At 40.3% G+C, this 17,832-nt stretch overlaps 1 protein-coding gene across 5 annotated transcripts in view; it reads right to left on the bottom strand.

The window, feature by feature from the left end:
* The window catches only part of FBXW4 (F-box and WD repeat domain containing 4), an 85,186-nt gene that overhangs the window by 52,656 nt on the left and 14,698 nt on the right, over positions 1 to 17,832 (bottom strand). For all 5 annotated transcript variants that reach the window (XM_076009823.1, XM_076009824.1, XM_076009826.1 and 2 more), the window contains exons 2-5: positions 12,610 to 12,709; positions 9,355 to 9,536; positions 8,771 to 8,903; positions 3,223 to 3,317 (exon numbers count right to left, since the gene is read on the bottom strand). In XM_076009823.1, the coding sequence (XP_075865938.1) occupies positions 3,223 to 3,317; positions 8,771 to 8,903; positions 9,355 to 9,536; positions 12,610 to 12,709 (510 nt within the window). The remainder of the gene's footprint in view (positions 1 to 3,222; positions 3,318 to 8,770; positions 8,904 to 9,354; positions 9,537 to 12,609; positions 12,710 to 17,832) is intronic.

The raw sequence follows: 17,832 nt of genomic DNA, 5'->3' as shown, positions 1-17,832 counted from the left end.
AGATTAATCGAGAAAAGAGCTGTGCTAGGTCTCCTAACCATCCAGGTTCCTTCTAGCTATCTAAGGAATAACAATGGGCTGACAAATTGTCAGATAAACCAGGAGCACTTGCCCTAGAGGACAGCTGCTGCCCTCATCCCCTCATGTTCTTCAGGAGGGGTCCAGGGTCACATCACATCAGTGATACACTAAACAGGAATGGTGTCAGGGAGGGGAACAGAAGGCAGTCATCAAGCTCAGGGACACTATAGGGGGAAAAGAAGAAGGAAGAGAGATTCCTACTGAGGCTCCATATCAAGAAGACTATAAAAGAGCAGCATAACTCCCTGGGGGCCAAAAAGTGCTCAGGCAAAGGGTAGAAACTTGAAAGTAATTGAAGCCAGTAAGCAAATGTTTACACCAGATAAGAAAGGATTCTGGCTGACATAATACTATAGCCCTTTTAGCTTTTCAGAGTATTTTCATAAAAATTATTTTAGGTTATCTTCACAATAATCTAGTAAGGTCTATAAAGGAAATAGGATTCATATTTAAAAGATGAGGAAACTGAAGCTAGGAGAGGGAAATGACTTATTTGAGGCCACTCTGCTAGTTGGTGGCATAGCAGAACTCATCTCCCAGACTGCTCTAAAAAAAAGACCCCAAGGCTGGGAGGCAGTGTCTCCCAAGATTGAGAAAATGGATGAGTTTATTGAAAGGTTCAAATTCATGGTCATAGTGAAAAGAAATGGATCTAATTAATAAGGTAAAAAGATCCTACCCTAGGATATTCTTTGGGTAAGAGAAAAAGAGGCAGAGATAATACCAGCATATATCCTGGTCATCTAGTGTAAAGACAAAAATCTCAAATGCAAACTATTCTTAAAAAGAGTCTAAGAGTTGGGGGGGAAAGCCATCTCAAATAACTGTGGGTCAGGAGCGAACAGCCAGCCAACTATGAGTGAAAGAATCATCCCAGGCCTAGAAAATATACCAAGAGAACAGGAAGACTCTGAAGAAGAATGTGAAGAAAATACAAGACCCAGGTCTTCACCAAAGATGAAACAGGTCAAGGACTTACCAGAGGGTCTGGCACAAAGCAAATGACTAATAAATGTTAGCTGCTAGTAGTAGTGACAGTCATATAAGCAGTAGTAATAGTAATGGTAGAAAGCTAGGTCCTTCCCCAAAGCCATTCTCCAAATTGTGGCCAAAAAAACAAAATTCAATTTATTGTGATCTCACATGCTTTTTAATGATGAAGGCAGCCCCTGCCCCCGCCCTCAATCTCTTTTTTTGATGCCATCTTCAAGAGTTGCTATGTTCTATTCTGTTGAGCGGTAGCTTAAAACATTCCAGAGGCACTGGCTGGAGTAGAGAAAAACAGGGGTGGGGTGCAGGGGAGAGTCTGTTCTGTCTGTGTTCTTTGGCCTCAATCCATATGCAGGAAGCACAGGGACCATCTCCAGCCCTGAAGAGCTTCCCTCTGGCACTAACCCACTCCAGTCTCCTGAAGCCAGCAGAAATCCACAAGTAACACTAAGACAAAGTCACCAGCACACCTGTCACCTCCCACAGACCATCTCACTTTCCTTCAATCCTTATACATATCCAGCCCACAGACCCCCAAGCCCAGCTAATTGGCTTTAAGGAGGGTAGCAGAAGGAAGAAACTGAGGAGGGGACAAAGCTCGATGGCTCCATTTTCCACTCTCTGCTCCCACACACTTAGCCTCTCCACTCCCTGCTGGTCTTTCCTTCCCTGTTTCCTAGGATTGCTAGAATGATTTGTTCTGAACAGCGACAGGTTTATAGGTTAGCCGACACCTCTGCTCTGTGGAATTTTAATTAACTTCTCCCATCGTCAATATGCTAAGGAACGGGTCTCCATTCTCCAGGGTCAGCAATGTGTTTCAGGTCCTGCTATATCAGCCGTCAAATTGAAGAATTAATGACGTGGCTAATCGGCTCTAATTCTTAGGAAGAAAAAAATCTGAAAGGGAGTTGTGGAAGGGAGCAGGAGGAGGGGTGCAGGCTTCATGGGGTAAGGAGAAAGGCTGAAGGGGCTGAGCAAAGAGGGGGGACCAACTCTTTCATAAAACAAGTGACTAACTTAAACCCAATATTGGAGGGCAGCAGCCCCACAGCATTCCCATTTCCATTTGGGTGGGGAGTGAGGGGTGAAAGAAGTGGGGGAAGACCCTAGGCAAATATTGTGGCACAATAGATATAGGAGAGAGAGTCTCATGTACCCTGCTGGGATGGAAAGAGACTTTGCCTTGGTTCCAGAGAATTTAAAAAGCAGAAGTAGGGATTTAAAGCTCATATGTTCATAGGTAAAGATAGAGAAATACAAGTCAGGCGAAAGGGTAGGGTAAAGCCATTATCAAAAATTTTGCACTTCTGCTATAATTGTCAATGTCTCTATTCCACATATATTTCTTTGTTCAAGGGCCCAGTTGGATATAGGCCCCAAACCTCTCCTGATGACTCAAGTATGTAAGGGATACTCCAGAGGACATTTTCCAAGAGGAATAAAGCAGAGATGTGAGTTGTAAGAGGAGGCTGGCTGGTGTTGTCACCTACCAGGGATGCTGAGTGGCCTCTGCTTTGGGAGCAACCCCAGAGAGCATTTGGTCCAGAAGGGACACCTCTGTTAACAACCATACTCTTAGTTACATTCTAATATAGTATACTTTCCTCAACATTTCTGGGGTTAAATACTTGAAAATTAGCCCTTAGACAGTTCTCTCAACCTCACGCATATATGAAGTGACCTAAAGACCTCAAATCTCTGTGGAGGATTTTAAATTCACCAGGAAAGCAGCTCAAAGCAACCTAGAATATACAAGTAGAAAGGGCCAGGTGTGGTGGCTCACGCCTATAATCCTAGCAGGCCAAGGTGGGAGGATCGCTTGAAGTCAGAAGTTTGAGACCAGCCTAAGTAAGAGCAAGATCCCGTCTCTACCAAATATAGAAAAAATTAGCCGGCACAGTGGCACACACCTGTAGTCCCAGCTACTCAGGAGGCTGAGGCGGGATCGCTCAAGCCCAGGAGTTTGAGGTTGCAGTGAGCTACAATGATGCCACTGCACTCTACCTGGGGCAACAAAGCAAGACTATGTCTCAAAAAAAAGAAAGAAAGAAAGAATATATAAGTAGAATATTTTCTAGCTCACCTAATCTAGTAAAACAAAAGCATTATTATACAGGACAAAACCATATCCAAAAATGTCTCCCTTACCTGAGTAATGGGCTGATAGCAATGGACCAGACTCGATCTTCAGTCTGGATGGTATGTAAGCACTGCCCCAGCCGGCCTGAGGCCAAAGGCCATACCTGGAAATAGGAGAGATGCTCTTGTTGGCATTGCCTGGAATTAGTGGGGAGGAGCAGTGCACCAGAAGGGGTAACTATCCTGGGGGGACAAGGGGGAACAAGGGAATGGAGAATCCTTTCTGTCTGGCACACACAGAGTTCAGGGCATCTGCAAAGGAGCCTCTCCAGCTCTTGCTCGCCTACCATGCAGACAGACCCTAGCTCCCTGTTCTAACTACCCTCTTCTACTTCCACCCAAGTGCCCTTACTTACCAGCCAATTTTATACTAGGGAATCAGATGTTCCACATAGCTCAGCTGGGACTTAACTGAGAAGAAGTGGGCAGATGGGGCTTGCCTCTCTCAGCAACTTTCCCATGTTTGTGGATTTCCTTTCTCCTATCTCTCACCAAGATTTTACTCTGGGGAAGGAGGGAAAGGGAGGAAGATCAAGGTGCAGTATAAAGGGGTAGTGATAGAATTAGAAAGAGAAGTAAAAAGAAAGATGCAAGCAAAGGCAAGAATGGAAGAAGAGAGACTTCAAAGAAGGAAGGTGGTGTGTTGTTATTTGTTTGTTGATAATGCCCAGGATCCAATGCTATTCACTTCAGCAGGGAATTTAGCACCTAGTGTAACCAAAAGTAGCAGAAAAGCTTAACTCTTTTAAGCTACCATATCTCCTACAGGTTAAAAATATTGCTTGGAGCACATTATCTGGTCCCTATCAGTCAGGAATGTACATTAGCAGCCACTCTGGGCTTAACTCTAATCAACACTCAGAGCCCTCTCAGCAGTCAGTGCATTTAGACGTCTCCCATTAAGCCCAGGGCTCCCCCCTCACCTCACCCTAACCCAGATGACACACACAGCTACATAAGTCTCTAACCAAACAGAAAGAAAACCTCAAACATTCAGGGCTGTCCCCAGACAGCGGCCACAGAGGGATCCTGAGGCAGCCAGATGGACCAATGACCTCTTAAGGTCCCTGCAGTGCTATAAGGGGAATGTGCAAAACTCAGGCAGGACCTTAGATGGAAGAACTGTAAAAGAAACATTCCTTGAGTTTAAGTAGTAGGTGATGGAGTGGGGGTGGTCCTACCTTCTTAGGGTCACATGATTATCTCTTTCCTATAAAAGGAGAAAGTGTTTCTTAGAGTTTGTATGTGTATGATGGGGGTGGGGATGGGATGATTGTATAACTTTTTCCAACACAGGGAAAAGAAAATAAATTTGACAAGAAGATCCTGAATGAGGGTAGGCATAAAACAAAGGTAAATACCACAACTTTCCTTGGAATGTCATGATTTTGGCTTACTTTTTGGACTCTATAGTTAGCCTCCTTTGGTAGTAACTAGATGCACTTTTAATGTCCTCTTTTAGACAGCCCCAGAAAAAAACATTGCCTTTTCCCTGACACAAACTCCTGGGGAGGCAGGTTCTTGTTGGGAAATGGGGAGAAACTAAGGACTCTGAGTATAAAATCTGTGGGAACAGCCTAGGCCTGAATTCACTAGTGGCCTCTATGAGGAAAGGGCTGGTGGATTCCTGAATTCTGCAAAGCACAGAACAAGGTTCCTGGTCTCCAGGAGTGGCTCAGGAAGCATGGTTGCAATTCTCAGGTTGCAATTCTGAGCATGATCTTAGGAAAGTTCATGCTTCCAGCCTGCCCCAGCAGCACACCATCCTCCAGAAACATGAGTATCCTGGCACCTGAGGGACAGGAGTTGAGTTGACAACAAAATGCTGATCATATCTTTGCTTTCCATGGCCAATTTCAAAACAGATCCATTCTGGGAAAAGACTCAGTGAGGGTGGACATTCACACAGGCCTTTTAAAAAGCAGATTGGTGATATGTATCAAGATCCTTAAACTGACCAAGCCTCTGACTCAGTAATTCTATTTCTAAAAATCTAAGAAAATAATCCTAAAACAAAGAAAAATCCAAATAGTAACAAGTTTTTTTAAAAACTGCAGCCTGTGGTCATATTAATAGAAAAAATACCCATAGGCTTTATTTATTTATTTATTTATTTTTGAGACAGAGTCTCACTTTGTTGCCCAGGCTAGAGTGAGTGCCATGGCGTCAGCCTAGCTCACAGCAACCTCAAACTCCTGGGCTCAAGCAATCCTGCTGCCTCAGCCTCCCGAGTAGCTGGGACTACAGGCATGCGCCACCATGCCTGGCTAATTTTTTCTATATATATTAGTTGGCCAATTAATTTCTTTCTATTTATAGTACAGACGGGGTCTTGCTCTTGCTCAGGCTGGTTTTGAACTCCTGACCTCGAACAATTCACCCACCTCGGCCCACCTCAGCCTCTCAGAGCACTCCTAGAGTGCTAGGATTACAGGTGTGGGCCACTGCACCCAGCCCCCCATAGGCTTTAGAATCTGACCAACTTGGGTTTGCATCATAGTTGTTACTTATTATCTTTGATTTTAGGGATATTTCATAACTTCTTAGCCTCAATCTTCTCATGTGTCAGATTGGAAATAATGCCTATGTCTCAGGCTTGTAGTGTAGAAAAGTGAAAATAAGTATAACCTAGCACAGCAGCACAGTACTTAGCATGTATTAGACAATCGATAACAGTGGTTCTTATCACTACAGGAAAAAAATGGATACAAACATCCACCAATAGAAAAAATAGTAAGTTAACTGTGGTAAGTCCATTATGAAACCATTAAAGATGACATGAGTAATTTGTATTAATAATAAGGCAAATCTTATAAATAAAGTAGGTACAGTAGGGTATACTAGATACCCAAAACACATTATAAGATAATTATGTGGGAAAAACTTACCCTAAAAGAGAAAATGAATAAATATAAAGTGCTTAGGACAGTGCCTAGATATATTCCATATTGTTACAAAACAAACAAGCAAACCAACCTATGCTTCGAAAAATGACTAAAAGAAAAAAGAAAACAACCAGCTCAAATCCTTCTTCTTGCTTCATGAAGTCTTCTCTTCCAAGCCAGATGTGATCTCTCCACTCTTTGAACTTTTTGGACCTTTCCCTAGAACTTTATACTTCACAGTCCTAGCCACTTCCAATCAGCTTCATAGCCAGATGTATACACGTCTCATCTCCCCTTAAAAATAGAGGCTGTATTTTTCTTACCTTTGAAAAGCCCAGGTACCTTGTATACCAAGCCTGGCCTACAGTAGGCACTAAGGAAGAATAGAGAAATAAAGGAGGAAATGAAGGAATGGTCAGTACCAGCCCAGGCTCACAAATAACATAAGCTACCATCTGTTCACATCTCAGGAGATGGGGCTGGCCCCACTAAAGCCCAGAGAGGCAAACCAAGCTAAGTAACAGTAAACCTGAAAATAGAGTTGAAGATTATGAGAAGGAAGAGGGCTCTTTGGGCAGTCTCTGGCTCAGAAATCTTGCAGAGAGAATGTTTTGGTTCCTCTCACCCATAAAACAAATCTCTTTCCTAAAATATAGTACAAATTTGGGGAACTCCCAAAGAACAGGCTATAGTTAGTTACAGGCAAACGTCACTGTAAGTTCTTAAGTAGGTTCAGGTGTAGTGAAGCCTGTAGAAGCAGCTGTAGAATCGCAGATGCCACTGAAAAGAAATGATGTCTCAGTTACAAAAGACAAACTGTGAGTACAATAATGTGGAAACGGGCCAAGATAATGAAGGTGGTTGGATGCAAAGACAACAACAGAAAGGAGGGAAACCCAAGCAGCATCCAAAAGGCCAGAAAAGATAAGTAGTGGAGAGATCACTGGGGAGCCCAGAAATGGCAGACTAGCTTTCAGGAGTTGAAGAAGAACCAGAGAAGAGAATTCTGTCACAGACCTAAAAGAAATCCTCAGAAGGAAGAGGGTAGACTATAGTGACAATTGTAGAAGAAGGAAGTATCTATTTTAAATCTTTAGAAAATCTAAGCCACTAAATAGGGCTGTCAGTACTTAAACATAAAACCAACTCAATACCTCAAATAAAACTGCCACTATTCTTCAACTGTAACTGTAAGCAGTTACTTCAACTGTAAGCAGTCCATACCCTCAGATTGCTACCTGTGGTGGTAAAGCTTCGTTTTATACTGCTTTGGATGTCAGACCTCAGAATAGAAGAAAGAGATGTCACTAAAAAGGAGGAAACAGGGGAAGCCTGAAGCCACAAAAGGAAAATGCCAGAATAATATGGGAATATCTAGGTCACAAATGCCACAAAATGTTTCTATGCAAATTGACTTTTGAGCAGTATAGCAAGTTAAGGCCAGGATCTTTGCAAAGAATGGTACAAAGACAGTGACTAAACAGAAACCTAAAGTATGTATGGGATAAGGGAATGGGAAGCAAGTAATGGGAAATCCAGTTTCCATGTTGGTTCAAAAGATTTGCTGGATTTTTCTCAGGCTTCCTGTGGTGTGCATTCTCTCTTGACAAATACAAAGTGTAAGGCAGAAAACAGCAAAGGGAGGAGAAACTTCCATAAATAGAAAGAAGCATATTTAGCCCTTCTTTTTACATAAATTAGCAACATTTCTACTTGAAGGAGAAATCACCAGAGGGCATATGGAGTCAGAAAAGTTACTGAGTAAAGATTGTAATTTCCCTCTCCTGAGTCTATTCCCGATGTATCCTAGAGGCCCATTTGCTGACACCAACAAGCATTTTACTCCTGTTAGCACTATGGAGCCTGCAGATGCTGGGAAATATACAAGCAAGACACTACTGGGCTTCCTGTACTATCAGCTGAATTGTCAGCAAAGTTCCCACAGCAGTCCCAAAGGACCAAGCCTATCTAGGCCCTGGCTAGGCTTTTGGACACAGGCCTGGAGAATGATTTTCTTTTCTGTCTCATAGATGGGAGCATATTTGACCCAGACATGGATGAAAGCTGAGTCCATGAAGCAAGGGTCATGCTATTTATCAGCCTCATTCTTTCATATCTTGGCAGATGTCTGTGGACTAGGCAATTTGGCAATGACGCAACAAATAACACCCCCTCTCATCATCATCTCTACTGCTTACTGACCACATCACTTTCCAGAGAAGCAGTAAAAACACATTTCAATTATCAGCTTGATTGCTTATAAACAAGGTGGTGAAAAATTAACCTCCCTAAACAGAGAGTAAGCAAAAGGAGGGAAATTAAAAAAAAAAATATTGGGGTTAGAACTCAACCCACAAACTTGAGGAAACTTAGCTCAGGGAGGAAAAGCTGGCCAGGCCCTATGTTTTTGAGTTCATGCCACATTTCAAGTGAGTGGCAAACTTCCCAGACACTGTCCACTCCCTTCCCAGTCCAGCTGGCAGGGACACAGCCTGGCATGGCAAGCTGCATGCCAGAATCACATAAGTGAGTCCTTTATTGTGTCGTTTTTACCCCATGCCCCAGCCAATGCTCTCAGCCAATCCTGGGACTCAAGGCCCTATCCACCCTCTCCCACCCCACTCCCTATAGACAGGAGGGCATAACAGTATGTAAGGGGGAGACCACCTCACCTTGGCAGTCCTGTCCCTGGAGCCACTCACAATGATGCCCCCTTTGCAATCCACACAGTTCACCTCCTGTTCATGAGCCGAGTACTTGACAGTGAAGGTGCTGTGAATCTTATGAACGCCAATCTTCCCATCTCTAGAAGAGAAATAAGAAGCCCACCCCCAAAAGCCAATTATTCTCTCTGTAGGATGAGAACCAGTCTACAGAAACAGCCCACGTGTCCAATGGCATCCAAATTTGCTAAGCATTAGGTAATTCAGCCCAATAAGGTGCTGAGCTTCTAGATACTTTCACTTTTTCAGCACACTTGGGCTGAACAGAGCTGAAGACAAAATAAATTTCCTCCTGGAGAGTATCAAAACGAGCTTCACTTTTCAATAACGGCTCTTCCTGTTTCCTTCTCCAAGTAACCCTGTTTAACTGCTTTTGGTAAAATCTCTCGGATTTAAATGGGAAAAATCCACTACCCCTTCTTCTGGTCTCCCTCCTCATCCCTTTGGAGTTGAAACAGAAAAGTCAGAGGCAGGCAGAAGGTCCCTGAAGAACAGGACAAAAGAAAGTGGAAGGAGGAACTTGCAGCATTTACCCTCCTGCACTGATAATATGTGAATTGGCCAGCACAAAGTGGCAGACGTCCTCATCATGACCAGCGAAGACTCCTAGAGGCCGACGGTTCAAGCTGGCACCATCTGGGCGAAACTGGTAGGCCAGGATGAAATTAGCCTGGGATATGTACAGAGAATCATCCTCTAGCTGCATCCATGGCATCTGACTGCAGAGATAGAAAAGAAAATTTAAGGATCATCAACATATAGCATGTTGTATGTTGAACTCCAATCTTTGAGGAAGCTGACTAATCCCCAACTTTGCAAGGACAACCTGCAAGCCTAAAGTCTATATACTTTGGTTCCCTCCTTCCAAATTACCTAACTCTCAGCTACCCTCAGAAAACTAGAGTGATTGCGCTTGGTGGTGATCTAATCTTCTTTGTACTTTCTAAAATAGAGTCAGAATTAAAAGACCAATTAAATATCACTTTTCATTAGAGGATGCTTAATATCTGAATTCCTACCTATCTGGAATTATTGTGGGTAGAAAGTGCTTATAAAATCCAATGGTTGAAGGTGGAAAGGATCAAAAAGAAATCTTCCAGCCAGGTGAAATAACTTTTTTTCATTCTGCATCTTCACTGATTTGAAGTGTAAGTGATAAGTTTCAAGGTTCTAAGATTCCCATACATATCTCTTTCCCAATAGATCAGTTAGGGTGTGATGAAAAAGAGAAGAGTGAGCCCTGAGAAGCCCCATTCCCGTGTCCTGTTAGAGCAATGGGGCCATTTATAAGTGAAAGGAATAAAGCCATTTAGGAAAGGATGCTAATGTACTGATTAGATACCTAGATCCTCACAGGGATATCTACATTTCTGTATTAAAGGGTAAGTGTGACAATGGAAAAACACAACTCTAGAGCAGTGTGCTACAGTTCAGGGGCTACAGAGAAAATCAGTTCTCACAGGCAACTGATAAGAGAAATCCACAAATAGTTAAAGATTCCTCTATAATCTGGCAGGAGGAAGAAAGGTTAGAAGCCACAGGTCAGTCCCATGGCAGGGAGCGAGCCTTAAGGAAGAAGACTCTACCAGACACTAGGCTCTCTGGTGAGGACTAAGCCCCTTTTCCAAGGTGAAAAGGGGTAGTCTATTTGTTCTACTTTACGTAGGGTTCCTGGAGCTACCAGATCCAAAGAAACGCATAGGGAGGGCTGATTCATCCTGATGTACAGAGACACTATCTCCCACTGCCAAGCCAGTCTGAGCAAACTAGGCTGTGTTTCTTCCCCAGACTCCTTAATACAAGCGGCATGGGAATGTGGAAAGTTGTTCTGCAAATTGACTTGACGGGCCATTAAATGCAGCTTAGACTTTGTAGTAACTGAATTTCTGCTCATGAGGATTTTACAAGTGTGTGCATATATTATATGGAACATGTGTAGAGTGTATATAGATGCCTGCATTTCATTCATTATGCACATTTCTCTGCAACATCCCCTTGCAAGGGTATGTGGCACACTCAAGCAGGCAGCAAACAGAAGGTGTTGGAATTCTTGTGTTTTGAGCCATCTGGTAAACAGCCATTTGCCTAAGACAAGAAACCAGGTTCATGCCAGGTGAACAGTGGAGAATCCCAGGGCAGCCTCATTAATGGTCCTGGGTGTTTATTCACCAAACTGCTTGAAACTAGCCCAAAGAGACAACACCAGGGACAAAACCTTGATAGAGAAATAAACTCTACTCTTTGGTATTAAAAGGCAAAAGTGAGAAGCAGAGGGTAAAGTTCTTCATCATAAAAATCTGTCTTTCTGGCCAGGCGCGGTAGCTCACACCTATAATCCTAGCACTCTGGGAGGCTGAGGCGGGTGGAGGCTCGAGGTCAGGAGTTCAAAACCAGCCTGAGCAAGAGCGAGACCCCCATCTCTACTATAAATAGAAAGAAATTAATTGGCCAACTAATATATATAGAAAAAATTAGCCGGGGATGGTGGCACATGCCTGTAGTTCCAGCTACTCGGGAGGCTGAGGCAGAAGGATTGCTTGAGCCCAGGAGTTTGAGGTTGCTGTGAGCTAGGCTGATGCCATGGCACTCTAGCCTGGGCAACAAAGCAAGACCCTGTCTCAAAAAAAAAAAAAATCTGTCTTTCTCTCCTGTAGTTTCTTTACCATTACCACCATCACATAATTCACACAAACTGATGTCAGTGAAACCAGTGAAAACTGGACACTAGTAAGAGAGAAAAGTTCATCACATAAGGCTGCCTTATGTGCCAGTCTGCCATAAGACCAGCACAGGTACAGGTCAACCTGTAATGGTGAATCATGATGTTCTAAATCCATTGCAACCAATCAATAAGGAGCACTTTTTTGGTAGGAAGTCAAATAACAACTATAAAATAATTTAGAATTGTTCAAGTATAACATTTGTGGCATTAGCAGTGCCAAACCATTATCTATATTTCTTGGTACTTTTTCTAAGCTCTACCTCCTGTAACATATATATCCATATCCTACCTTGCCTTTTAATAAAGTAAGGGAGAGGACTGAAGGAAGCCAAGAGTGACAAAGTAACTCCACAGAGTGGAAGATTAAAAAAAATAATCTTCTGGGCGCAGTGGCTCATGCCAGTAATCCTAGCACTCTGGGAGGCCAAGGCAGGAGTTGAGGCTAGGAGTTCAAAACAAGCCTGAGTAAGAGCAAGACCCCATCTCTACAAAAAACAGAAAAATCAGCCAGGCATGGTGGCATGTGCCTATAGTCCCAGCTACTTGGGAGGCTGAGGCAGGAGGATGGGTGAGCCCAGGAGTTTGAAGTTGCAGTGAACTATGATGATGCCACTGCACTCTAGCCCAGAAGACAGAGCAAGACTCTGTCTCAAAAAATAATAATAGAAAAATAATTGTCAAATAAGGTAAGTTAAAATACAGATTTCATTTATTTCTTTTGACAAGGTCAGTTAACACAGGTTACCTGTGAGTGGTAAAATTATAGGCAAGTTTTATTTTCTTCTTTAGCATTTTCTATTTTCTCAAATGTCTAGAATAAACATTTTTTTATGATCATAAAAATATGGAATTTGTTAAAAACAAGGTACATTTCTTGTATTTCTTTTTTTAAATGTGAAAAGCATTGTCCCTCTGATGCCTCCTTTGTGGTGTTTAAAAGACCACCAGTGATGCCCCACTCAAGATAGCCCCACTTACATTCTAGCCAGCATGCTATTATATTATTATAGCCACTTTCTATTATGCTTTTCCTTCCCAGGTAGCTTTAAAAGAGTCAAGAGGTTACTTGCCTGCATCTCCACTTCAGCAGAATCCCCTCTCGACAGCGCCCCAGCCTCCAGTTCTGAGACACCTTCACCCGATCCTTCACAGGTACACTGGTCATCCTATGTCCAGACAGAACAGATAATCCAGTCACTATAATTCACTGCCAACCTGAGAAAGTCCTGAAGTCAGGACTCGGTAGCATCCAGAATATAAGTGAATATAACTAAAGGGATTAGGAGACCAGGAAGTAGTAACTCTCCTCTCTCCATACCTGAATAACCAAGAAAGGCAAGGAGAAAACTCTATCCTTTAAGCTATTAAAAGCATCTATCATGATGCTAAAACAATCTAATGAAGAACAAATAACAAACAGTGTTGGAACCACTGGATATCAATATGGAAAAAAATTAGCCCTGACCCCTACCTCACACCATACAGGAAAAGTAATTCAAAATACATCATAAACCTAAACATAAAACCTAAAACTATAAAGCTGTTAGAAGAAAATATATAAAAACATCTAAGGGGATGGGCAAAGGTTTCTTAGGACACAGAAAGCAATAACATAAAAGAAAAAATCCAATAAATTAGACTTTATCAAATTAAAAACGTCTGCTCACCAAAATGAATACACAAGCCACAATCTGGGAGAAAATAGTAACAAAATGAACATTTGACAAAGGGCTCGTATCCACATAAAGAAATTTTCTCTACATATGTTCATATATATTTTTTGAAGACAAATAAGGAACTCTCCTACATTGTTAGTAGGAAAGCAAAATGGTACGGCTATTTTGAGAGAAGGCTTCTAGTAGTTTATTATAAATCTAAACATACATCTACTCTATGACCTAGCAATTACCCCAGAGAAATAAAAACATATGTCCACAAAAAGACTCACACAAGAATGTTCATAAGGACTTTAGTAGTAATAGCTAAAAGTCGCAGACAGCCCAGGTATCCATCAACTAGAGAGTGGATAAACACACTGGTAGGTTCATACAATGGCTACTACTCAGCAAAAAAGAAAAGGAGTACTACTACACACATTAATGTGGATGAATCACAGAAACATTATGCTGAATGAAAGAAATCTTACACAAAATAGTTCATACTGTATGATTTCATTTACATGAAGTTTGAGAAGAAAGATAACTAATCAATGGTGAAAAAAATCAGAACAGTGATTACCACCAGGGTGGGGATAGGGATTAACTGGGAAGGAACATGTGGAAACCTTCTGGGGTGATATTCTGTATCTAAATCTTAAAGTGGGTTGGGTTACACAAGCTTGTACGCATTTATCAAACATGCATCAAATGATACACTTAAGATTTGAGCATTTCTCACAAATATACATTCACTGTATATATTATACATTTTTCTTCTCTTTTTTTTTTTTTTTTTTTTGAGACAGGGTCTCACTCTGTCACCCAGGCTGGAGTGCAATGATACAATCATAGCTCACTGCAACCTCTTACTCCCAGGCTTAAGTGATCATCTCACCTCAGCCTCACCAGTAGCTGGGACTGCAGGCACACACCTATAGAGATGGGTTTCATTATGTTGCCCTGGCTGGTCTCAAACTTGTGGCCTCAAGTGATTGTACTCCCTAGTCCTCCCGAAGTGCTGGGATTATAGACATGTAATCTACTATGCCTAGCCCAATACGTTTTTCTTAAAGAAAAAAAAAAAACAAAACTGTAAACTAATATACTCTAGCCAATGACATGCATGCATGCTAAAGAGTTTAGGGGTAAAGTGTACTGATATGTGTAACTTATTTTGAAACACATAAGGAAATATAGCCAAATGTTAACTGGAATCTAGGTAGGTGATGAGTATATGAGCATTCATTGTACAATTCATTCAACTTTTCTATGTTTTCAATTGTTCATTAAAAAAAATATTGTTAGGGGAGTGTCAATAGTACTTTCTGAATGAGGAAGAAAATGGCAGTAAGAGAGAGATAAGGCTACTACCAGCAGTAGGAATGGCATAGTTCAGGGGCAGGTTGGTAGAGGAAAGGGAGAGGAACTCAAAGCTCCTTAAAGAGTATACCTTTGGACAGAATTTTGAAATCATGAGCAAGAATTTGAAAATTCTATTTCAGGCCCCAACATCTCCCCTCTGTTGGTTTCCTACACTACACAATAAAAGATATGCTGCTTGGGACACAGAGTGATAACTGCTATGTCTACCTAGAAACTCACTGGCTAAGGAGAGAGACACACATTTCTTCCAGCTTCTACTTACACCTTCACATTTACCAACCTTTACAAAAAGCCAGCAAATCTCACTTTCAAGATTCTTACAGACACAGGTTAGAAAAGATAATTTTGGCAGGAAGAGAAAGAAGATACTTCATCCATTTCTAGATAAATAATGCTCTACCTCCTGGCCTTATTTCACTTAGTGTACAATTATTTTTGGTTAATAAAGTAATATATGCACAGGGTTAAAAAAAAAAAAAACACATATAGTATAAAAGGTCAACAATGAAAATGTGAGTCATTCTCCTAACCCCTGGCCAAGACTGTCCCTTCTTAGAGACAATTTATATATCTAGATAGATAGATAGATAGATACTGTAGATGCACATATAGTAGTGTTTGTCTGTGTATTCCTACACATATCCCTTTTAATTAAAAAAAAATAGTAGTTTACTGTTCTACTTATTGCTCTCTTCACTTAATAATACCTTGGGAATTATTCCATATCAATACATTTAATCCATCTCATTCTCTTTAACAGCTACATAGAATTCCACTATGTGACTCTATCATCATTTAATCAGTCATCTACTGATTGACATGTAAGCAGTTTCCACACTTTTGTCACTACAAACAATGCTGCCATAAATACCTTTGTACCTCTATTTATGTGTGGAGAAAAAATTACAAATGATATTGAATAGGTCAAAAGAAATTGTACCCTTTTTGATAGATACTGCCAAATTGTCATTCAGAAGAGGATATACCAACTTCCATTTCCAATAACGTATTAGGGTGTTTATTTTTTAGTATCTTTGATTTTCTTTTTTTTCTTAATAAATATTTTTTAAAATTTTGGAATAATTTTAGATTCCCAGAAAAGCTGTAAATATTGTACAGAGTTCCCATATATCCTTTATTCAACTTCTTCTAATGTCAACATCTTATACCATAATCATGGTACATTTGTCAAAACTAAGAAATTAACACTGGTACATTAACAAACTCTGGATTTTATTTAGACTTCACCAATTTCTCTACTAATGTCTTTTTCTGTCCTAAGATCCAATCTTAGATACCATATTCTATTTAGTCATCATGTCAATTTCTCATTATTTCCTTATTTTTCATGATCTTGATACTTTTAAAATCTTTATCTTTGTAAGTCTAAGAAGTAAAAAAATGCTTCCTCTATTGTCTAAACATATGTTTTTCAAAATTATAAATAAGATTGAATATCTTGTCATATGTTTAAAAGCCATTAGTATTTCTTCTGAGAAATGTTTGTTCATGCCTTTTGTCCCAATTTCCTATTACGATCATGGTCTTTCTCTTGTGAGTTTGTAAAGGCTCTTCAAATAATGTGTTGTATATTATTTTCCAATTTATCATTGTCTTTTCACTTGTTTATAGTATTTTATCCACTTAGACATTTAAAATTTTTATATCCATGATTTCATGTCAATCTTTTGAAAAACTTCAAAGAGTGTGAATGTTCAAAAAAGGGTTTCCTGCTATAATTTTCTGCCTACAAGGTTAACCTAAAATATATTCTATTTCAAACCCTACTACTGAAAATATTTTCAATATATTAAGTAGAATTTAAAATCAATACTATTTAAAAATGATATAGAAGCCAGGCATGGTGGTTCATGCCTGTAATCCCACCTACTTTGGAGGCTGAGGCAGGAGGATCACCTGAGGTCAGGAATTTGAGACCAGCTTAGGCAATATAGTGAGGCTCTGTCTCTAAAAAAATTTTTTTAATTAGCCAGACATGGTGGTGCCACCTATAATCCCAGCTACTCTGGAAGCTGAGGTAGGAAGATTGCTTGAACCCAGGATCAAGGCTATAGTGAGCTATGATTGTGCTACCTCTAGCCTAGATAACGGGGGAGGGGAGAGATACAGAACGTTATAATCTCTCTGGATTATGATTCAAAATGTTATTTATTTAACCAATATTAAATGAGGTGCTTACAATGTGCCAGGCACTGCTTTCATTTACCCAATGCCTTATGTATATTAGTGTTTATTGAGAAAGCAATTATACTTCCTATATTCCTAATTCTGTTCAATTAGAAGATACTGGAAATAAATTTTTTAATCTGATTTTTAAAAAGCAAGAAATGATCCAAACTAATATGAATTTAATATATAACAAACAGCAGAATTTTAAACTAAGGAAAGAAATTACCAATTAATTAGTGTGATTGAGTTTGTATAACACGTTCCTGGCTTTATTAGAAGGAAAAGAGAAAGGAAAAAAGAATATACATGCCTAGAAAGAACACTGGAAAGATAAAATTAAAACACCCATAGTTAAACATGGGTAGCCAACTTTGAGTGTCTTGATTTTGGAGGGGGGGGCTTTTATGTATTTTCCAATTTTTCTACAATGTAATATTTTGGTAAAGAGAAAAATATTTATTAAAATAATAATAAAGGCTGTTGATAAAACTGGATATCAATAAAGCAAAAGACTTAGATTGCTATCTCATACCAAAACATAATAAATGCCCAAAATATCAAGGAGTCAACTTAAAATAGTTTAACTAGAAGAAACTAAATATATACATATACCAATGAAGGACAGATATCATTTCCAGATTACAAAAATAGAAACATATCAATTATAAAGTATTTGAGTTTGATCCCATTTAATTTGAAGTACTGCATAGAGGAAAAAAGAAAATAAAATGAAAGCAACAGAGTAGGGGAAAACGAACAATTAACACTACACATACAAGTTTTATCTCTAAAACTTTTAGGGAGCTGATAAAAATCTATCGAAAACACCCTTGACAGGGTATTGACACACAGTGTTCACACAGTAAAACACTGAGGAGGCCTAGTATGCTGGCTCACACCTGTAATCCCAGCACTTTGGGACATGAAGGTGAAAGGATTACTTGAGGTCAGTAATTGGAGAGCAGCCTGAGCAAGAACAAGACACCAGTCTCTACCAAAAATAGAAAAATTAGCTGGGTGTGGTGGTACACATTGGTAGTCTCAGCTCCTGGGGAAGC

Source organism: Microcebus murinus, chromosome 14, assembly GCF_040939455.1.
Source record: "Microcebus murinus isolate Inina chromosome 14, M.murinus_Inina_mat1.0, whole genome shotgun sequence".
Classification (NCBI taxonomy): Eukaryota; Metazoa; Chordata; class Mammalia; order Primates; family Cheirogaleidae; genus Microcebus; species Microcebus murinus.
Note: the sequence above shows the minus strand (reverse complement) of the source record. Positions and strands in the feature narration are given on the sequence as shown.